The sequence below is a fragment of the Citrus sinensis genome, chromosome 9, assembly GCF_022201045.2.
Source record: "Citrus sinensis cultivar Valencia sweet orange chromosome 9, DVS_A1.0, whole genome shotgun sequence".
Lineage (NCBI taxonomy): Eukaryota > Viridiplantae > Streptophyta > Magnoliopsida > Sapindales > Rutaceae > Citrus > Citrus sinensis.
In genome coordinates this window covers 26129370-26146579 of record NC_068564.1, presented here as the reverse complement: position 1 = coordinate 26146579, position 17210 = coordinate 26129370, and the positions used below count along the sequence as shown (strand labels likewise).

The window sequence follows — 17210 nt, the reverse complement described above, 5'->3', positions numbered from 1 at the left end:
TTTGGTCCATGTATATATTACAAACTTCCTCAAAATCTCTTAGATGCAAGTACGGATTCTCAGATTCTAAATTATAAAATGTTAGTAAAAGTTATATAATATCTGGTTTGAAGTTGAATCGAGATGTTTCTGGAGGAAATACTATACACGATGGTGCTCCAGTTCTTGTTGGATTCATGTAATCTCTTAAAGTTCTTGGTTGATTTTAATCATGTTGAGATTGGTTGTCTCTCTAATCAATTGGAGGATTAAGTTGGCCCAAAATGTTTTAGTCTTGGAAGGGTATTTAAGATCTCGCTTGAACCTTAAAAGTGCTCCTCTCACACTTTCAAGGCAACCCCCATGATAAGAACTTCCGCTGCAGAAGCTAATGCTAATGGTTGCTATGGCAAGTATTTCAAACAGAAATAAGGCAAAAGCAAGGACACCACTCATGTTTGGTTTCATTGCTAGCTAGTAAAGGAAATGTGGATGAGGATAATGTTATCAACACCTTTGCTATTTATAATGAATTGCAATTAACAAGGCCGATACTCTCTTGGATTATATTTCAGAAACTCAGCATCCATTTGATATAATCAGTAAAGTGGGCCAGGAATCTAATTTGGAAAAAGTAGCGATAGGCCATATAATTAAATCTTCCGCATAATCCAGTTCTCACCCCCTTTCTGAGGAAACTTCAAGTCTATTCATTAAATAAGACGATGCATAGATACTATTTAATTTGGTAATGTCACAACTCGATGATCGTTGTAGATAATGAAATATCTCATGACTATCTTACTAACTCCATTTAATAAAAATAACCAAGACTGGAAGGAACTTGAAGAATTTAATTCGGATCGATATCGATGGTGATATTTTGTTCGTAATTAAATGTCAATTACTTTGAGAAAACTGTGTTATGACGTCTCAAAGTAAAAATTTTGCGGAGAGTTTCGCATGCCAAATTCAAAACCGGTATTTTGGTTGAAACATGCCCAAAAAAGAACTACGAACTTATGGAGGCAATAATCAAAATTTTGTAAATAATGGATAATGATGATTTAATATTTTAAGAAATAGATTAAATTTCAATTAATACCCTTATGAATTTCTTTATTTTTAACCTTAGTCCGCCACCGACAAAATGGAATCTATAGTCTATGCATTAGAGTTATTTGTTGTAGCAGTACTTGTGGATAATTACTTCATTTTTATATGTTCGTTTATTAATTTTGTTAACAAGGAAAATGTCCTTGATCTAATGAACAATCTCAACTTATCTTTCAGCAATTCAGCATCCGTTTGGGGCTTTTTATTTGGAAAAAGTAACTAGAAACTCAGTTTTCTGCATAATCCAATTTGCACATGACACAAAGTAACCTCCTACTTAGCGAAGCGACTTTAAGTCAATTGAAGAGGAAATGTAAAGGACACAGTCACACAGATGCCATTTAGTCCTTCTTACAGTTGCGTGCACGATAAATTGATGGTGATACTTGATGTCTTCTCCGATTGATATACGACGAAATTATTTCTCAAGAGTAATTGATACGTTCTCAGTCGAGAATAATTTACAATCACTTAAGTCAATCATCGGTGATCCTTGTATATATTTACGTTAAAATCACGCATCAATTTGTCCACTCATGCTAACGACAAGTAATTCAAGAAGTGAGGCAAAAACAAGGACACCACTCATGTTTGGTTTAATAAAGAGTAAATGTTTATTTGAATGTGTTATCAACAACATTGCTATTTATAGGGCCATTTCTCTCTTTCAAAATAATTATCTTAAATTGTGACCTTATAGTTCGTTCGCATACTCCAATTCAACATCATCCTACTGTTAATTGGATTAGGATTTACGTCCTTTCCACGCAAACGACTTTTTAAGTCAGAAGATAACAATATTCAGATTTGGCGACTTTAACTCAATCGATTATTATATTATATGGACTAATATCTATATATCTCGTGACACGTCATTAACTAACTCTATTTAATGAAATAAACCAAGACTAAGTTTTCTTTTTTCAAATTTAAAGGAGGAGAGTTTTGCTGTAATTAGTATTTACATGGATAGTTGTGAATCTCAATGTTGCATTGAAAATATTCCATATATAAAATGTAGGGTTATTATCATTTTACTACTTCAGGAATTGCCAAATATCAAATGACTACAACAATTATTGTCTCCTATCATTTTACTACTATATCTTTATAAAAATATCATTTTACTACTTTTCCGTTATAACTGTTAGTTGACCGGTAGTTGACTAACAAAATACTAATTTTACCCTTCATGATTAAAAATAATAATAAGATAAATTTTGTAATTCATATATAATAATTCTAGCAAAAAAAAATGTTGGTATTTTATATCTATTTTAATAAATATATTACAAATTTATTTTGTAAATAAGCTTCAAATATATTTTTTTTAATCATGAAGGGTGAAATTGGTATTTTGATAGTCAACTAACTGGTCAACTAACATTTATAACGGAAAAGTAACATAATGATATTTTTATAAAGATATAGTAGTAAAATGATAGGAGATAACGATTGTTGTAGTCATTTGATATTTGGCAATTCCTGAAGTAGTAAAATGATAATAACCCTAAAATGTAAAAGAAGAGAGAAGTACTACCGGTCAAAATTGCATAATAGAGAATAGTTGAGCCCTCTCCCCTGTTGCAGTGTTGCTTGTTAATCTAAGAATCTTTTCCATTTACTTTTTCAAGATATCTTAACATTTTGATACCAATGTTGTGATTTATGATCTTTTTTAATATAAAAATCGTTGAGCCTATAGATGGTGAAGTGTCCATAAAATATACTTTTTCAATTTTGATTTATCAGTACTAATTTTGTTGAGTTGGAAAGTCTCGTATGATTTTTAATATGAATATCATTCGCCTTATTTAAAAATTATTTCGCATTAATTTTCGCTTTCAGGAACAAAACAAATAAAAGGCCATTCATTTATTTTAAGTAATATTCTATTCCTTTCAGTGAGCATAGTACATGAAAAAGCAGAACAACTCAAAAACAGCGAAAATCTAGCCACGTTCAAGACGATTTAGGAAATGACAATATTTGTACCTCCATCTTCTATTGAAAATCAAAGGGCCTATAAAACACCAAATTCCCACCACAAAGCCAAGTGCAATGCTTACATAAAACCAATGGTCCAATTCATCTTCGTCTTCATCTCCATTTTCATCTTCTGAATTTGAAACATTTTCAATACAATTTTTGGAAGAGGAGCTCCATAGAGATCATTGTTGTGCGTGGAATGCGAAATCAAGCGCACCAAATAATTATAGAAAAACAAAGGACACAAAATTTATGTGGTTCGGCAATATGCCTACGTCCACGGGAGCAAGAGAAAAATAATTGTATTATTAATAATTAAAAGAGTACAAATATTTGAATAAAGAAATCTCACTTTCCTAGAACCCAAATATACCCAGTACTCTCACATGCACTCTCCAATTGCTCACACTCTCAGAACTCTCAAAAGTTTAGAAACTTATAAGCATAACAAATTTTTGGGATGAATGAAATGAATGAAATCCTTAGCTATTTATAGGAGAAATAAGTTACTATGCAATGAATAAAATAATTGAAAATATAATTCAAACATTTTGGCTTCATCCCCTTTGTGCATTCTTTCTTTTCGGCTGCAAAATCAAATTCAATTTGATTTTGCTTCCTTACAATTGTTGGTTGCAACTAACAATTTGTTTGACTTCAACAAATCTCCACCTCGGCGAAAATTTGCCAAATCTGAGCCGACTATCGACGGATCATCATCCCTAAGGTGATCCTTCAATAAGGATCCAGAATGGTTGTGTCACTTCGACTACCTAGGTACCCAAAATATGGGATCAAGCCAACCATAGTTCATAATTCTCCAAACTCAATGCATTCGAAGAATTAGTTTCAATCCGTATAAAGATTTAATCAATCTGCACACACGATTCTCTTTTACGGCAACTTTAAAACAACAAGACTGAGTTATATAGATTTCCTCCTCCAAATCTTCATGTAAGAATGTCATCTTAACATCCAATTGAGCCAACTCTAACTCATATTCTGCAACTAAGGCAAGTAGGATACGAATGGAAGTATGTTTTACAATTGGAGAGAAAACTTCATTGTAGCCAATATATTCCTTCTTAGCAAAACCTTTTGCAACGAGCCTTGCCTTGTATCGAGAAGTTGATTGATTTAGAGATTCTTGCTTTTTGGTGTAGACCCATTTATTGCCAATAGCCCTTTTCCCCTTTGGTAACTCTACAAGTTCCCAAGTCTGGTTTTGATGGAGAGATTTCATCTCTTTTTCGATGGCTAACTTCCATTGATCACTTTCACTGCTACGTAATGCTTCACTAAAAGTGTTGGGGATGTCATCATCAATAACTGGAAGTGCATAGGCTACCACTATGTCTTTAGTAAGCCATCCGGATTTCTTTATCTCTCTTCTTGGCCTCCTTGTTGCTATAGAATCATCATTATCCATATCATCAATTGTTTCTTCATTTTGTGGGACATCAGACTTTAGGTGTCACCTCCATAGTTGAACCATTTTATGATGTAGAACTAACCAGTACATATGGAGTTTCATCAAACTCCACCTGCTGTAATACCTCTGTGGTCTTGTTCTCCACCTGTTGAGAACTTGAAGCTTTCATCATTGAAGATTCATCAAACATGATATCTCTGCTACACACAAACCTTTTGTCTTCGAGATCCCAAAGCTTAAGCCCTTTTACACCACCTTTGAATTCCACAAAGATAGCTTTTTTAGCACGAGCATCCAGTTTACCATCTTTGACATGATAATAACCCGGACACTCGAATATACGAAGGGAGTCATAGTCTTGTGCATGCTTTCTAAACCACATTTCCATAGGAGTTTTATCTCCAATTGCAGTAGAAGGCAACCGGTTTACCAAGTGACTTGCGTAGTTCACAACTTCAGCCCAAAACTTGTTATTTAAACCAGCATTAGATAACATACACTATACTTTCTCCAGTAAAGTACGATTCATATGCTCAGCCACACCGTTCTGTTGCGGAGTATGTCTCACCGTGAAATGTCTTTTAATACCCTCGTTCTGGCATACTTGCAAGAATGGATCAAAAGTATATTCACCCCCATTATCATATCGTAATACTTTGATCTTTCTACCAGTTTGAGTCTCCACCAATTTCTTCCATTTCACGAAAATCTCTAGAACATCATCATTTGCTCACATGGTGTACACCCACACACGTCTAGAGAAATCATCAACAAATGTAACAAAATAATGGATTCCACCAATTGATGCAGTCTTGGTTGGTCCCTATACATCACTGTGAACATATTCAAGGATCTCACGAGTATCATGATTAACCATACCAAACTTGACCCTTGTTTTCTTGCCTACTACACAATGCTCACAGAAATTTAATTTACAGATTTTGGTACCTTTTAAGAGTCAATGCCTCATCAGAGTTTGTAAATACTTCTCTCCAGTATGTCCCAATCGTACATGTCGTAGCTTGGTGGTGTCACTGTGCGCCTCAGCAACATTTGCTTCATAGTTGTACCTCTCTTCAAATAGTACAAATTGTGACGCCGAACCCCTTATAGAATCACCATAGCCCCATGTGTAAACTTCATTATGTCATCTTCAATGGTAACCTTGTAGCCTTTAGCTTCCAAAGCACCCATAGAAATTAGATTTTTCTTTAAAGCTGGAACAAATCTAACCTCTTTGAGTTCTCTTATCATTCCATCAAACATTTTGAGTCGAATTGTTCCTATTCCCATTGTACGACAAGATTGATTATTCCCCATCACAACTGCACCAGATTCCAAATTACGAAAATCCGTAAACCACTCTTTAATAGGACACAAATGGTAGGTTGCTCTAGTATCAAGTATCCACTTGCTCGAACTAGACACGTATGCTGCAAAAGTAATACTTAGTTAATAATCAGAGTCTTCAACTTTCTGTGCCATGTTTGCTGCTACTAGTTTCTTCACATCTCTCTTTTGAGCTCTTGGGCAATCTTTTCTCTAATGGCTCTTTTCATGAAAAAGGCACACTCGTCTCAAGTTATATTTCTGCTTCTCGATTTGGATCGAGAATTCTTTCCACCACGCTTCTTCTTTTTCTCCATCGCCCAATCTTTGCTCACCAAAGCTTCAAACGATGCTCGTTCAGAATTTTTATCATTATTTCAAATCTCCAAGTTAGTCAATGATGTGCAAACATCTTTGAAGACGATCACACTCTTCCCATATATCAAAGTAGTCACAAAATGGCTATATTCCTCTGGTAGTGAGTGTAACAGAATCATAGCCTTGACTTCATTCTTAATATCTTCATCAAGATTCTTTAAATCAGCAAGTAACTTTTCAAATCTTGAGACATTATAATGCATTAACACCCCAGACTTCATTCGAAAGCCATATGCTTACCTCATTGCATGAAGACGATTTTCAGGAATTTTCAGCAAGTACTTCTCCTCCAATGTACGTTATACAGTCATCGCACACTCATCATCTTTCACCAAGTATTTTACCTCCTTGGTCAAACAAGATCTGATTTGACCACAAGCTTTCTCGTTCACATGATCCCAAATTTCTTCATCATACAAGTGTCTTTTATTTTTCAGAACCACATTGAGATCGATTTGAATAAGGGCGTCCATAACTTCGCGCCTCCACATGTCGAAGTTGATTTTCCCATCAAACTTTTCAACATTAATCTTCTGGCCTTATATAATAGGTGCTGAATAGCGATTTGACAAATCTCGCATCCCACCTAAAGTGTCTTCTGAAATAGTCTCGGTAGATCTCTCCCAAATTCTGGAAGTTTCACCTTCTATATTTTCTCAACGAACTATTTCCACTTGAAAAACAGCCTCTATGACGTTAATTTCGCGTGAATAAATGCACCAGGAAATTTTCCAAGAGACTTGACGAGAACTCGGTCCCAGTTAAAAACCAGAATCCTTATACTCTTATCGCCTTGTTGACAGAACTTTCCTAGACATATAAAAATACACACTACTTACAATAGAATGTCTCCCAAGTACAAATAGCCGTCTCCACCGTATTCGTGAACAATACCGTATGTGAAACAATACCGTATACAGAAATAGTATTGTATACGTGAATAGTAACATATCCCTCCAAGTATAAATTGGCGGCTCTGATACCACTTGTTATGCGCGGAATGCGGAATCAAGCGCACCAAATAATTATAGAAAAATAAAAGACACAAAATTTACGTGGTTCGGCAATATGCCTACGTCCGCGGGAGCAAGAGAAAATTAATTGTATTATTAACAATTAATAGAGTACAAATATTTAAATAAAGAAATCTCATTTTCCCAGAACCTAAATACACCCAGTACTCTCACACACACTCGCCAATTGTTCACACTCTCAAAACTCTCAAAAGCTTAGAAACTTATAAGCATAACAAATTTTTGGGATGAATGAAATGAATGAAATCCTTAGCTATTTATAGGATAAATGAGTTACTCTGCAAAGAATAAAATAATTTAAAATATAATATTTAATTATTATTATTTTTCAAACATTTTGGCTTCATCCCCTTTCTCCATTCAAACATTTTGGCTTCATCCTCTTTGTCCATTCTTTCTTTTTGGCTGCAAAATCAAATTGAATTTGATTTTGCTACCTTACAATTGTTGGTTGCAACCAACAATTTGTTTGACTTCAACAATCATTGCCAACGAAACTAGATGCATCGAAGCTCCAGAGTTGAGTGCTTGAAAGAATTTTCCCAGTCAACTTGTTGTTGGACAAGTTCAAATAATTCAAGGACATCAAATTTGACATGCTTCGTGGAATTTCACCCGAAATTTGGTTTACAGAAAAATCAACAGACTCCAATGATCTCATAACACCAATACTTTCAGGAATTCTTCATGTGAAAGTGTTGTGCGAAAAATTTAATGACTGCGTTGCTTTAAGATTTCTCACTTCCAAAGGAACATTTTTCAGTAAATCATTCCTGGAAACAATTGTCACCATTACCAAATTAAGAATCTCATTATATTCAACCACTTCCTCTCTGCTCACAACTGATGCCTTCTCCATAAGAATCACATCCACGTCCAGAGGAACATGTAGATGTTGCTGAGCACTGCGTGAAAAAGAGTTCGTTGTCACCATGCCAGTGACATTATTAATGTAATTTGGTATGGCGCCAGAGAGATTGTTGTCCGCGATGTCTAAGATTTGAAGAATAGCTAGATCACAAAATCTTGTGGGTAAAGGGCCATGAAACTTATTGGAACGAAGGTTGAGAACAACCATTCTTGAAAATCTTTCTCCAAATCATGCCGGAATACTGCCAACAAACTCGTTTTCACCAACATCAAGTGACTCTAATGCTGTACAATTTTTAAGAGTAGCAGGTATTGTCCCAAACAGTCTGTTTTTACCAAGATCCAACCAAACAAGAAAAGCTAAACTACCAAATGAGTTTGGAAGATTACCAATGAATTTGTTGTTACTTAGTTTAAGTATCTTCAAATTTTGATCACTCATCCAACAATCCGGTAACTCTCCTTGTAAATAATTATCATTTAGCTTAAGAGCTTCTAATCTCTTTGTCTCGTTGATTTTGTCACACAAGAAATGAGAAATTGATCCGAGGAATGAGTTATCTGAAAGGCCAAGGTAAACGAGATTGGATGATATGAGGGGTAAAAGACCCGACATATTATTCGAATCTAGGGAACGAAACAAAAGTTGAGTAAACTTGGTTAGATTTGGCATCTCCCCGTGAATTTAGTTTTATTCGAGATCTAAAATCTTTAATTGGGAAGCGGATTTCAAAAATCTAATGGGAAAAATATATGAAATTCTTGAGTTGACTAAATCTAGAAACTGTAAATGCTTTTGTGAATTAAGTCATAGAGGAAATCGAGACCCTATATAACAACTATGCAATCCTAATGCAACAAGTTGGAAATGAGGAATCCAATCATGTTTCACTTCCAACGTCAACTGGTTTCCACCTACTCTGAACCATGACATTTCTATCAGATTGGCAAAGTGAAGTTCAAAAAGTGTTACGTTTAACTTATTATCATATATATGTAGTTCTCTCAAGGTTGAGAGTTAACCAAATGACCATGGAATAAAACCAACAATTGAATTATTAACAAGATTAAAAGTGACGAGATTTCTAAATTGGCCAAGCTGATCAGTCAAATGACCATATATTGAACTACTCCGCATATCTAAACTCTCTAGTCCATTAGAAACACATCCCGAGAAAATATCTAAAATCTCAAAAATTTATTGGCTCACATGGACACCTTGAAGATTGATTGACTTTAAATTACAAAGAGCCATGGATCTTGGAATTCTCCCTGTAAGACCAGTATTTAATGAGAGATCGAGCCGATTGATGGAAGTCAAGTTTCCAAGAGCCTCTAAGTCAATTGTACCTTGCAATTTATTGTTGCGAAGACTAAAGTACTCAAGATGGATGAATCTGTACAACTAGTTGGGAATTGAAGAGTTGAAGTAGTTGGAATCTAAACCCAGATGTTTAAGGGAAGTCAGGTTTTGAAGTCCCCCAGGAATTGGACCTTGAAAATTATTAAAACCTAGATCAAGAAAGGGCAAATGACTTAAAGCAAAAACCCAACTAAGAATGAATGAGTTATCAAATTGGTTGTGGGAAAGGTCAAGCATTGTGAGCGACGAAAAATTTACGGTAGCTAATGGAGAGAAGTGTTGGAGTTGGCAATTTGACAATCTTAATTCTACCAAAGAAAGGAGTTTGTTTGCTACCATCAGCCAATCAAAGGCTATGCTAAGATTCACATAACGCAAATCGAGGTGTTCCAGGAGAGAAATACCAGAGAGCCACAGAAAATTATCAACGTATAATAAATACTTTGAACTAAGGTCAAGAAATTGTAGATTAGAGAGATTTCCAAGTTGTTGAGGTATAATTCCGCAGATTCGAGTTTTAGAAAAATTGAGATACCGTAGATTTCCCATGGAGCCAACAAATAATTTTATAATATTGGTTGTTTTTCAAGTTTATGGTCTAATTGAAAAAGTTTTGAAAAGTTTGAAATCAACAAGTATTGCTTAAAATTCTAGAAATGGACTTTTGTGCAAAGTTTCATAAAGTTTTGGGCTATAGTATAATTTAAAAAGCTTTGGGGAAAAAATATAATTTTAGTAAATTGTTTCACTGGAGCAATCATTGTAGCAAACGGCTAACCGTTTACGAGGAAACGACTAACTGACATTGAACAAAATTGAAGTTTAGTTATTGGAAACTAACAGCGATTCGACATCTAGAAAATGATGATCCGACAATTTGAATTTTGGCACAACAGTCACTCACTCAAGTCAAAACGGCAATTCGATAATGCTTAACGGCGATCCGACTTTGTGCAGAAAGTAGATAACGACTAGTTTTTAGCTCCAACTATAAAAAGGTTGCATTAGATCCAAATAAAAAAGAATCCAACGAATACCAGAGAGCATATTATTGAGAATACAATATTACTTGAGCTTTAATTTATTCATTTATTCTTTAAATCACACCTTGGGCATATATTTGTAAACACATCGATTGTGTGCGGGAAAAATCTTCTATTTGAGAAAATGTGAATGTAGAAAACACTTGGGTTAAGAGATTTAAGATAATCTATTGTTGTAAAGGTTGATTGACACCTGTGAAGTCAATTGTAAAAGTTCTTAAAGCCTTGGAGGCTTGGACAATAGAATCCTCAAGCCCGGTGAACTTGGAGGCATGGGCGTATGCAGGGTTGGCCGAACCATATAAAAAATTTTGTGTTTGAATCTCACTTCCCTTATCTCTTTACATTTTGATTGATTTATTTATTATTGTTTTGAATTTGTTTAAGATTTGTTTAAGTATTACATAATTTTTATAAACTCAATTCACCCCCTCTTGGGTTGCATAGCTAGTATTTAAGTCGACACATTAATATAGTTGTGGCACATTAGGTTTTTGATTCCATATTTATCCACAGATATAGTTAGTTAAGAATTAAATGACATAATAATTAACCAGTAAAAGTGAGGCAAAATATATTAAAAAAAAGTATTAAAACTATAGTTTGAATACTGAGAGTGGATCCTGTAACCCTAGCATATTTTTAAATTGATTTCTAGTAATTTCTTTTCCCGCAATTAATTAATTCTCTCTTCTCTTTCCTTTTGTTTCTTTTGTACCTTTTTCAGATATTGAATGACATGATTGGAAATTTGGATGCCAAAGAAGCTTGCAGTATTGGAGCTACGAGACTTCGCAAGAAATATTTCCAAAAAAAAATGTATATTCTGTTAGGAAATTGATGGGTGAAGCAGACACGCAGCTAAAATAAAATTGAAAAAAAATAAAGAATAAGCACAAAGAGGATACCAAGAAATTATGTGGTTTGGTTTTTAGCCTACGTCCATGGGCGAAGATAGAAGGAAAATATTTTACTAGTGAAAAGGAGTTACAAATATTGTGGTATTTTAGCTCACTACTCAAAATCTCAATACACCCAAACTCTCAAAACACTAATCACTCAAGAGTTTATTAAACTCTTAATACTCTCAACTTTCTAAAGGAAGGAAATGTTAATCTCTCGATGGAATGCATTTGCTCATTCTCTTCGTTTTTATTTATAGAGAAAGTTTTGGTACTATTCATCAATTATATATTATTTTTATTATTTTATTAATTTTTTTCTTTGCCCTTTTCGGCCCGACACCCATTTTTCGTTCTTTCTCCATTTTTTTCTTTTCTTCCAATCAAAGTCGGAAGTAATGCTTTCATCTTCAAAATGGGCTGCCCACCTTCTAGAAGGGTGGTGCCCACATGCCATTTTTGTCATATTCAAATGAAATTTGGAGGGAAGTATTCCAAACAGTTGTTTACTCGAATAGTTGTGAATCTCAGTGTTGCATTGAAAATATTCCATAAAATGAAATTTGTAGGGACCCCTCCTGTTGGTTGTTAATGTGAGAAACTTTTCTAATTCTCTATCAAAGTTTCATGTTGCTTGTTAATGTGACTTTGTTTGTTACGAGAATATAATATCCCCCCTTGAGTAAATTTTGGATCTGAGACTGCAGAATGGAATGATTATTCCAACAAGCAGATGCACCTGGGAAAAAAAAAAACTGTTGTGATTTATTACGAATATCTTTTTCTCTTTCCATTTTTGTTTTAAATATCGTATTACGAATGAACATTTTGATACCAATGTTGTGATTTATGATCTTTTTTAATCTAGAAATCAATGAGCTTATACGTGGTGAACTGTCCATACAATAAAATCTTTTCACTTTTGATTTATCAGGATTAATTTTTTTGAGTAGGAATGATCTCCTAGGATTTGTAATATCGTCCTGTTTGTTTAAAATTATTTCACACGAGTGTTCTCTTTCAGGCACAAAACAAATAAAAGGCCACTCGTTTATTTCAAATAATACTTGGAAGCAGAACAACTATAAGAAACAGAGAAAACCTAGCAACATTTTCTTATGGCACCAACAAATCTGTCCCCAAGACGATTCAGGGAATGATAATACTTGTACCTCCATCTTCTTCTGACAAGCAAAGGGCCCATAAAACACCAAAATCCCACCACAAATCCAAGTGCCGCGCTTACATACAACCAGTGGTCCACTTCGTCTTCATCTTCATCTCCATTCTCATCTTCAGAAATTGAAACATTCTCAGTACAATTCTTAGGAAGAGGAGCTCCACAGAGATCATTGCCAGCGAAACTAGATACATCAAAGCTCTGCAGTTGAGTGCTTGAAGGAATTTTCCCAGTCAAGTTGTTGTTGGACAAATTCAAATGATTCAAAAACGTCAAACTTGACATGCTCTCTGGAATTTCACCCGAAAGTTGGTTTGCAGAAAAATCAATGGATTCCAATGATCTCATGACACCAATACTTTCAGGAATTCTTCCGGTGAAAGAGTTGTACGAAAAATTCAATGACTGTAGTGCTTTAAGATTTGTCACTTCCAAAGGAATCTTTCCTGAGAAATTATTCCTGGAAATATCTATCATCCTTACCAAATTAAGAATATCTTCATAGTCAACCATTTCCCCTTTGCTCACAACTGAAGCCTTCTCTACAAGAATCACACCCACGTCTATAGGAAGTGGTAGATATTGCTGAACACTGCGTGTAAAAGAGCATGCTGTGACCATGCCTGTGAGATTATTAATGCAATTTGGTATAGCTCCAGAGAGATTGTTGTCCGCAATGTCTAATATTTGAAGAAAAGCTAGATCACATAATCCTGTGGGTAAAGGGCCATGAAACTTATTGGAACGAAGGATGAGTACAACCATTCTTGAAAATCTTTCTCCAATCCACGTCGGAATATTGCCCACAAACTCATTTTCACCAACATCAAGTGACTCTAATGCTGTACAATTTTTAAGAGAAACAAGTATATTCCCAGACAGTCTGTTTTCGCCAAGATGCAACCAAACAAGAGAAGTTAGACTACCCATTGAGTATGGAAGATTACCAGTAAATTTGTTGTTGCTTAGTTTGAGTGTCTTCAAATTTTGATAACTCATCCAACAATCAGGTAATTCTCCATTTAAATAATTATCATTTAGCTGAAGAGCATTTAAGCTCTTCGTCTCATTGATTCTATAACACAAGAAAGGAGAAATTGATCCAGAGAATAAGTTATTAGAAAGATCTAGGAAAACTAGATTGGATGATATGAGGGGTAATGGACCCGACATATTATTCGAATACACGGAAAGAATCAACAGTCCAGTAAACTCGGTTAGATTTGGTATTGGCCCATGAATTTGGTTTTGGCCGAGATCTAAAAACTTTAATTGGGAAGCAGATTTCAAAAATCTAATTGGAAAAATATCTGAAATACTTGAATTGACTAAATATAGAAACTGTAAATGCTTTTGTGAATAAAGCCATAGAGGAAAACGGGATCCTACATAACAATTACGCAATCCTAAGGCAACAAGTTGGAAAGGAGGAATCCAATCATGCTTCACTCCTAACGTCAATTTGTTCCCATCGACCCTGAACCATGACAGTTTTGTTAGATTGGCAAAGTGGATTGCAGAAAGCGTTCCGTTTAACTTATTATCATTTATTCGTAGAACTCTCAAGGTTGAGAGCTGACCCAATGACTCTGGAATAAGACCAACAATAGAATTATTAGCAAAATCAAGAGTGACAATATTTTTAAATTGGCCAAGCTGATCAGTCAAATGACCATATATTGAATCACTTCGTAAATCCAAACTCTCTAATCCATTGGAAACACATCCTGAGAAAATATCTAAAATCTCAGAAATTTCTTGGCTCAAATGGACACCCCGAAGGTTAAGTGACTTTAAATTACAAAGACTTGCCATGGACCTTGGAATTCTCCCTTCAATACCCATATTTAAGGAGAGATCAAGCCAACTGATGGAAGTTAAGTTTCCAAGGGCCTCTGAATCAATTGTACCTTGCAAGCTATTGTTGCTAAGACTAAGGTACTCAAGATGGATAAATCTATACAACCAGTTGGGAATTGAAGAGTTGAAGTGGTTGGAATCTAAACCCAGATGTCTAAGGGAAGTCAAGTTTTGAAGTCCCCTAGGAATCGGACCTTGAAAATTATTAAAACCTAGGTCAAGAAAGAGTAAATGACTGAGACCAAAAACCCAGCTAGGAATAAACCATTTATCAAATTGGTTATCGGAAAGGTCAAGGACTGTGAGAGACGAAAAATTTGCGGTGGCTAGTAGTGAGAAGTGATGGAGTTGACAATTTGCCAATCTCAATTCTACCAAAGAAGGGAGTTTGTTTGTCACCATCAGCCAATCAAAGGCTTTGCTTAGATTCACAGAACGCAAATCAAGGTGTTCCAAGAAAGAAAGACCAGAGAGCCACCAAAAATTATCAACGTATAATAAATAATTCGAACTAAGGTCCAGAAACTGCAGATTGGAGAGATTTCCAAGATGATGAGGTATCATTCCTCCGATTCGAGTTCTAGAAAGGTTAAGATACCGTAGATTTCCCATAGAGCCAAAAAATCTAGGAATTTGAATACCTTGAAAATCATTAAAGCTCAAGTCCAGGTAACTTAAATGCTTTAGATCAAGCAAAGAAGGATTTATCTTACCAACAAGCGCTGTCCTCCGAATAGCTTCATATTCAGACTCCTTGTGATAATTGAAAGGATTTCGAAGGTCGAGGTGAAGGACATGGCCTGTTATGTTGTCACAGAAAACACCAGCCCATGCACAACAATCTCCATTACCACTCCAAGAAGCAAGCCGATTGGAAGGGTCTTTAAGATCTCGCTTGAAACTTAGAAGTGCTTCTTTCTCACTTCCAAGGCAACCCACATGATAAGAACTTCCGTTGCAGAAGCTAATGCTAATGGTTGCTATGGCAAGTATTTCAAAGAGAAGTAAGTCAAAAACAAGGACAGCACTCGTGTTTGGTTTCATTGCCATACGCGGTAACAAAGAAAATGTGAATGAGAAAATATGTTATCAACGGTACTGCGATTTATAATGAAATGAAGGGGTGGCAATAGTCGAACTCATGTAATTATTATTAACAATGCGAATACTCTCTGTTAAGTTTATCTACATCTATTTGAAAGTGGGCCACATAATCCAATTTTAACAATACCCTACTTTCTATGGAAACGATTTTATGTCAATTGGGTAATGGTGGGGCTAATTGAATTTTGAACCCACCAATTCTCTTTCAAAAGTAGGATTATAGGATGTTATGAAAATAAAAATGGAATAGAGGGTAGATAATAATTTTAGGGAAAAATTGACATCCTCTCCATGATTATGAATGATGGTTTTAGTAGAAATGTTGATGTGTGAAAAATGGTATCATATGAGGACATTAATGAAACTTTGTTGTCAAGACGGATGTCATCTAGCAAACAATCTCAATACAGTAAAATTTCTCTATGGTAATAATGTTTGGACCAAATTAATTTTTTACCATGAGAAGGATGTAATTTCATAGAGGAGAAGTTACAAAATTATTGTTGACTTTGTTATTCTTAGTCCAAGGGTATAGAGGTAAAATATGCACTACATTAATAATTTATTAACAAAGCATATTAAATCCAATGTATCCAAAAATTGGTACATGAATCTATGTAGTACTATTATTAAAAATATGTAAAGTTATCTTAAAAATCTCTAATTGTTTGTATTCTCTTTAATAAATTTTCCTCAATCGTGTAATTGTACTATATAGGGGTTAGTTCCTTTAACCTAACATAACATATATTTTCACAATATACAGATAATAATTACTATGTAGAAACAAATTTTTTTAAGATAAAATAAAAAAATTATTACTTATTATAACGTACAATTTATTATTTTTGATAAAAAGTCTAAATTAGAACCAAAATTTTTTATTACTAGATGAAAATTCTTCATCTCTCTCCCTCTCTCTCTGTATGTGTATATATATATATATATATATATATATATATTATATAGGGAAGTTTTACTATATTTATATCTTATTCAGCAATTCAACATCCGTTTTGAATTTGAAAATTTTAATTTGAAAAAATGTAACCAGAATCTTAGCTCTCTGAATAATCGAATTTGCACATGCCCCTCAGAGTGACGTGTTAGAAATCCATGCTGGGCGCGTGTAAGTCAACCCAAATGGGTCCTCGTATTTGGTTGCGGGATTGACCCGTTTTTAGAGTTTTATTCGTTTAGCCTTTTGTCAAAAATTAGAAATTGAAGAATTTATAATGAAATGGACGCACGGCATAACCTCGGTCTGCCAACGAATACTCTTTCATTATCAATCATATTCCGCATTGATTCAATTCTAGTCCTTAGAAAGACTAGTAGATAGACAATTGTATATTATTTGTCGAACAAAAACATTTTAGAATTGAACTTATCTGAAAATATCAGATAATACCAAAAATGTTGATAGCGATGGAAGTATGAAAAATCAAAAGATCCGATAAAGAGTCATTTCAGTAATTTTGTGGGTTATATGACATGCATTTAAGCTAAAAGAGAGAAATTTTGGGGGTTAATTCATGTCATAGCATTACTTCTTCTTCACCTGGCTAATTATGCTAAAAAAATTTCCGGCTTCAAAAAAAAAAAAAAATTCAGGGCCCCAAGCAGCAGGC

At 34.5% G+C, this 17210-nt stretch overlaps 1 protein-coding gene across 3 annotated transcripts; it reads right to left on the bottom strand.

Moving 5' to 3' along the window:
* Window positions 1-12469: 12469 nt before the first annotated feature.
* On the bottom strand, window positions 12470-15597 carry LOC102624302 (receptor-like protein EIX1). Of its 3 annotated transcripts, none has more exons than XM_052434341.1 (2): window positions 15189-15590; window positions 12470-13238 (listed from the first exon to the last, which is right to left on the bottom strand). In XM_052434341.1, the coding sequence occupies exons 1-2, from the start codon at window positions 15523-15525 to the stop codon at window positions 12538-12540; spliced, it is 1038 nt and encodes a 345-aa protein (XP_052290301.1). In that variant the 5' UTR covers window positions 15526-15590; the 3' UTR covers window positions 12470-12537. The 3 variants fall into 3 exon arrangements, with proteins under 3 accessions (XP_052290301.1, XP_015384764.1, XP_006475195.1); XM_015529278.3 differs by having other exon boundaries at window positions 12470-13295; window positions 15189-15589; XM_006475132.4 differs by having other exon boundaries at window positions 12470-15597.
* Between the last annotated feature and the right edge of the window lie 1613 nt (window positions 15598-17210).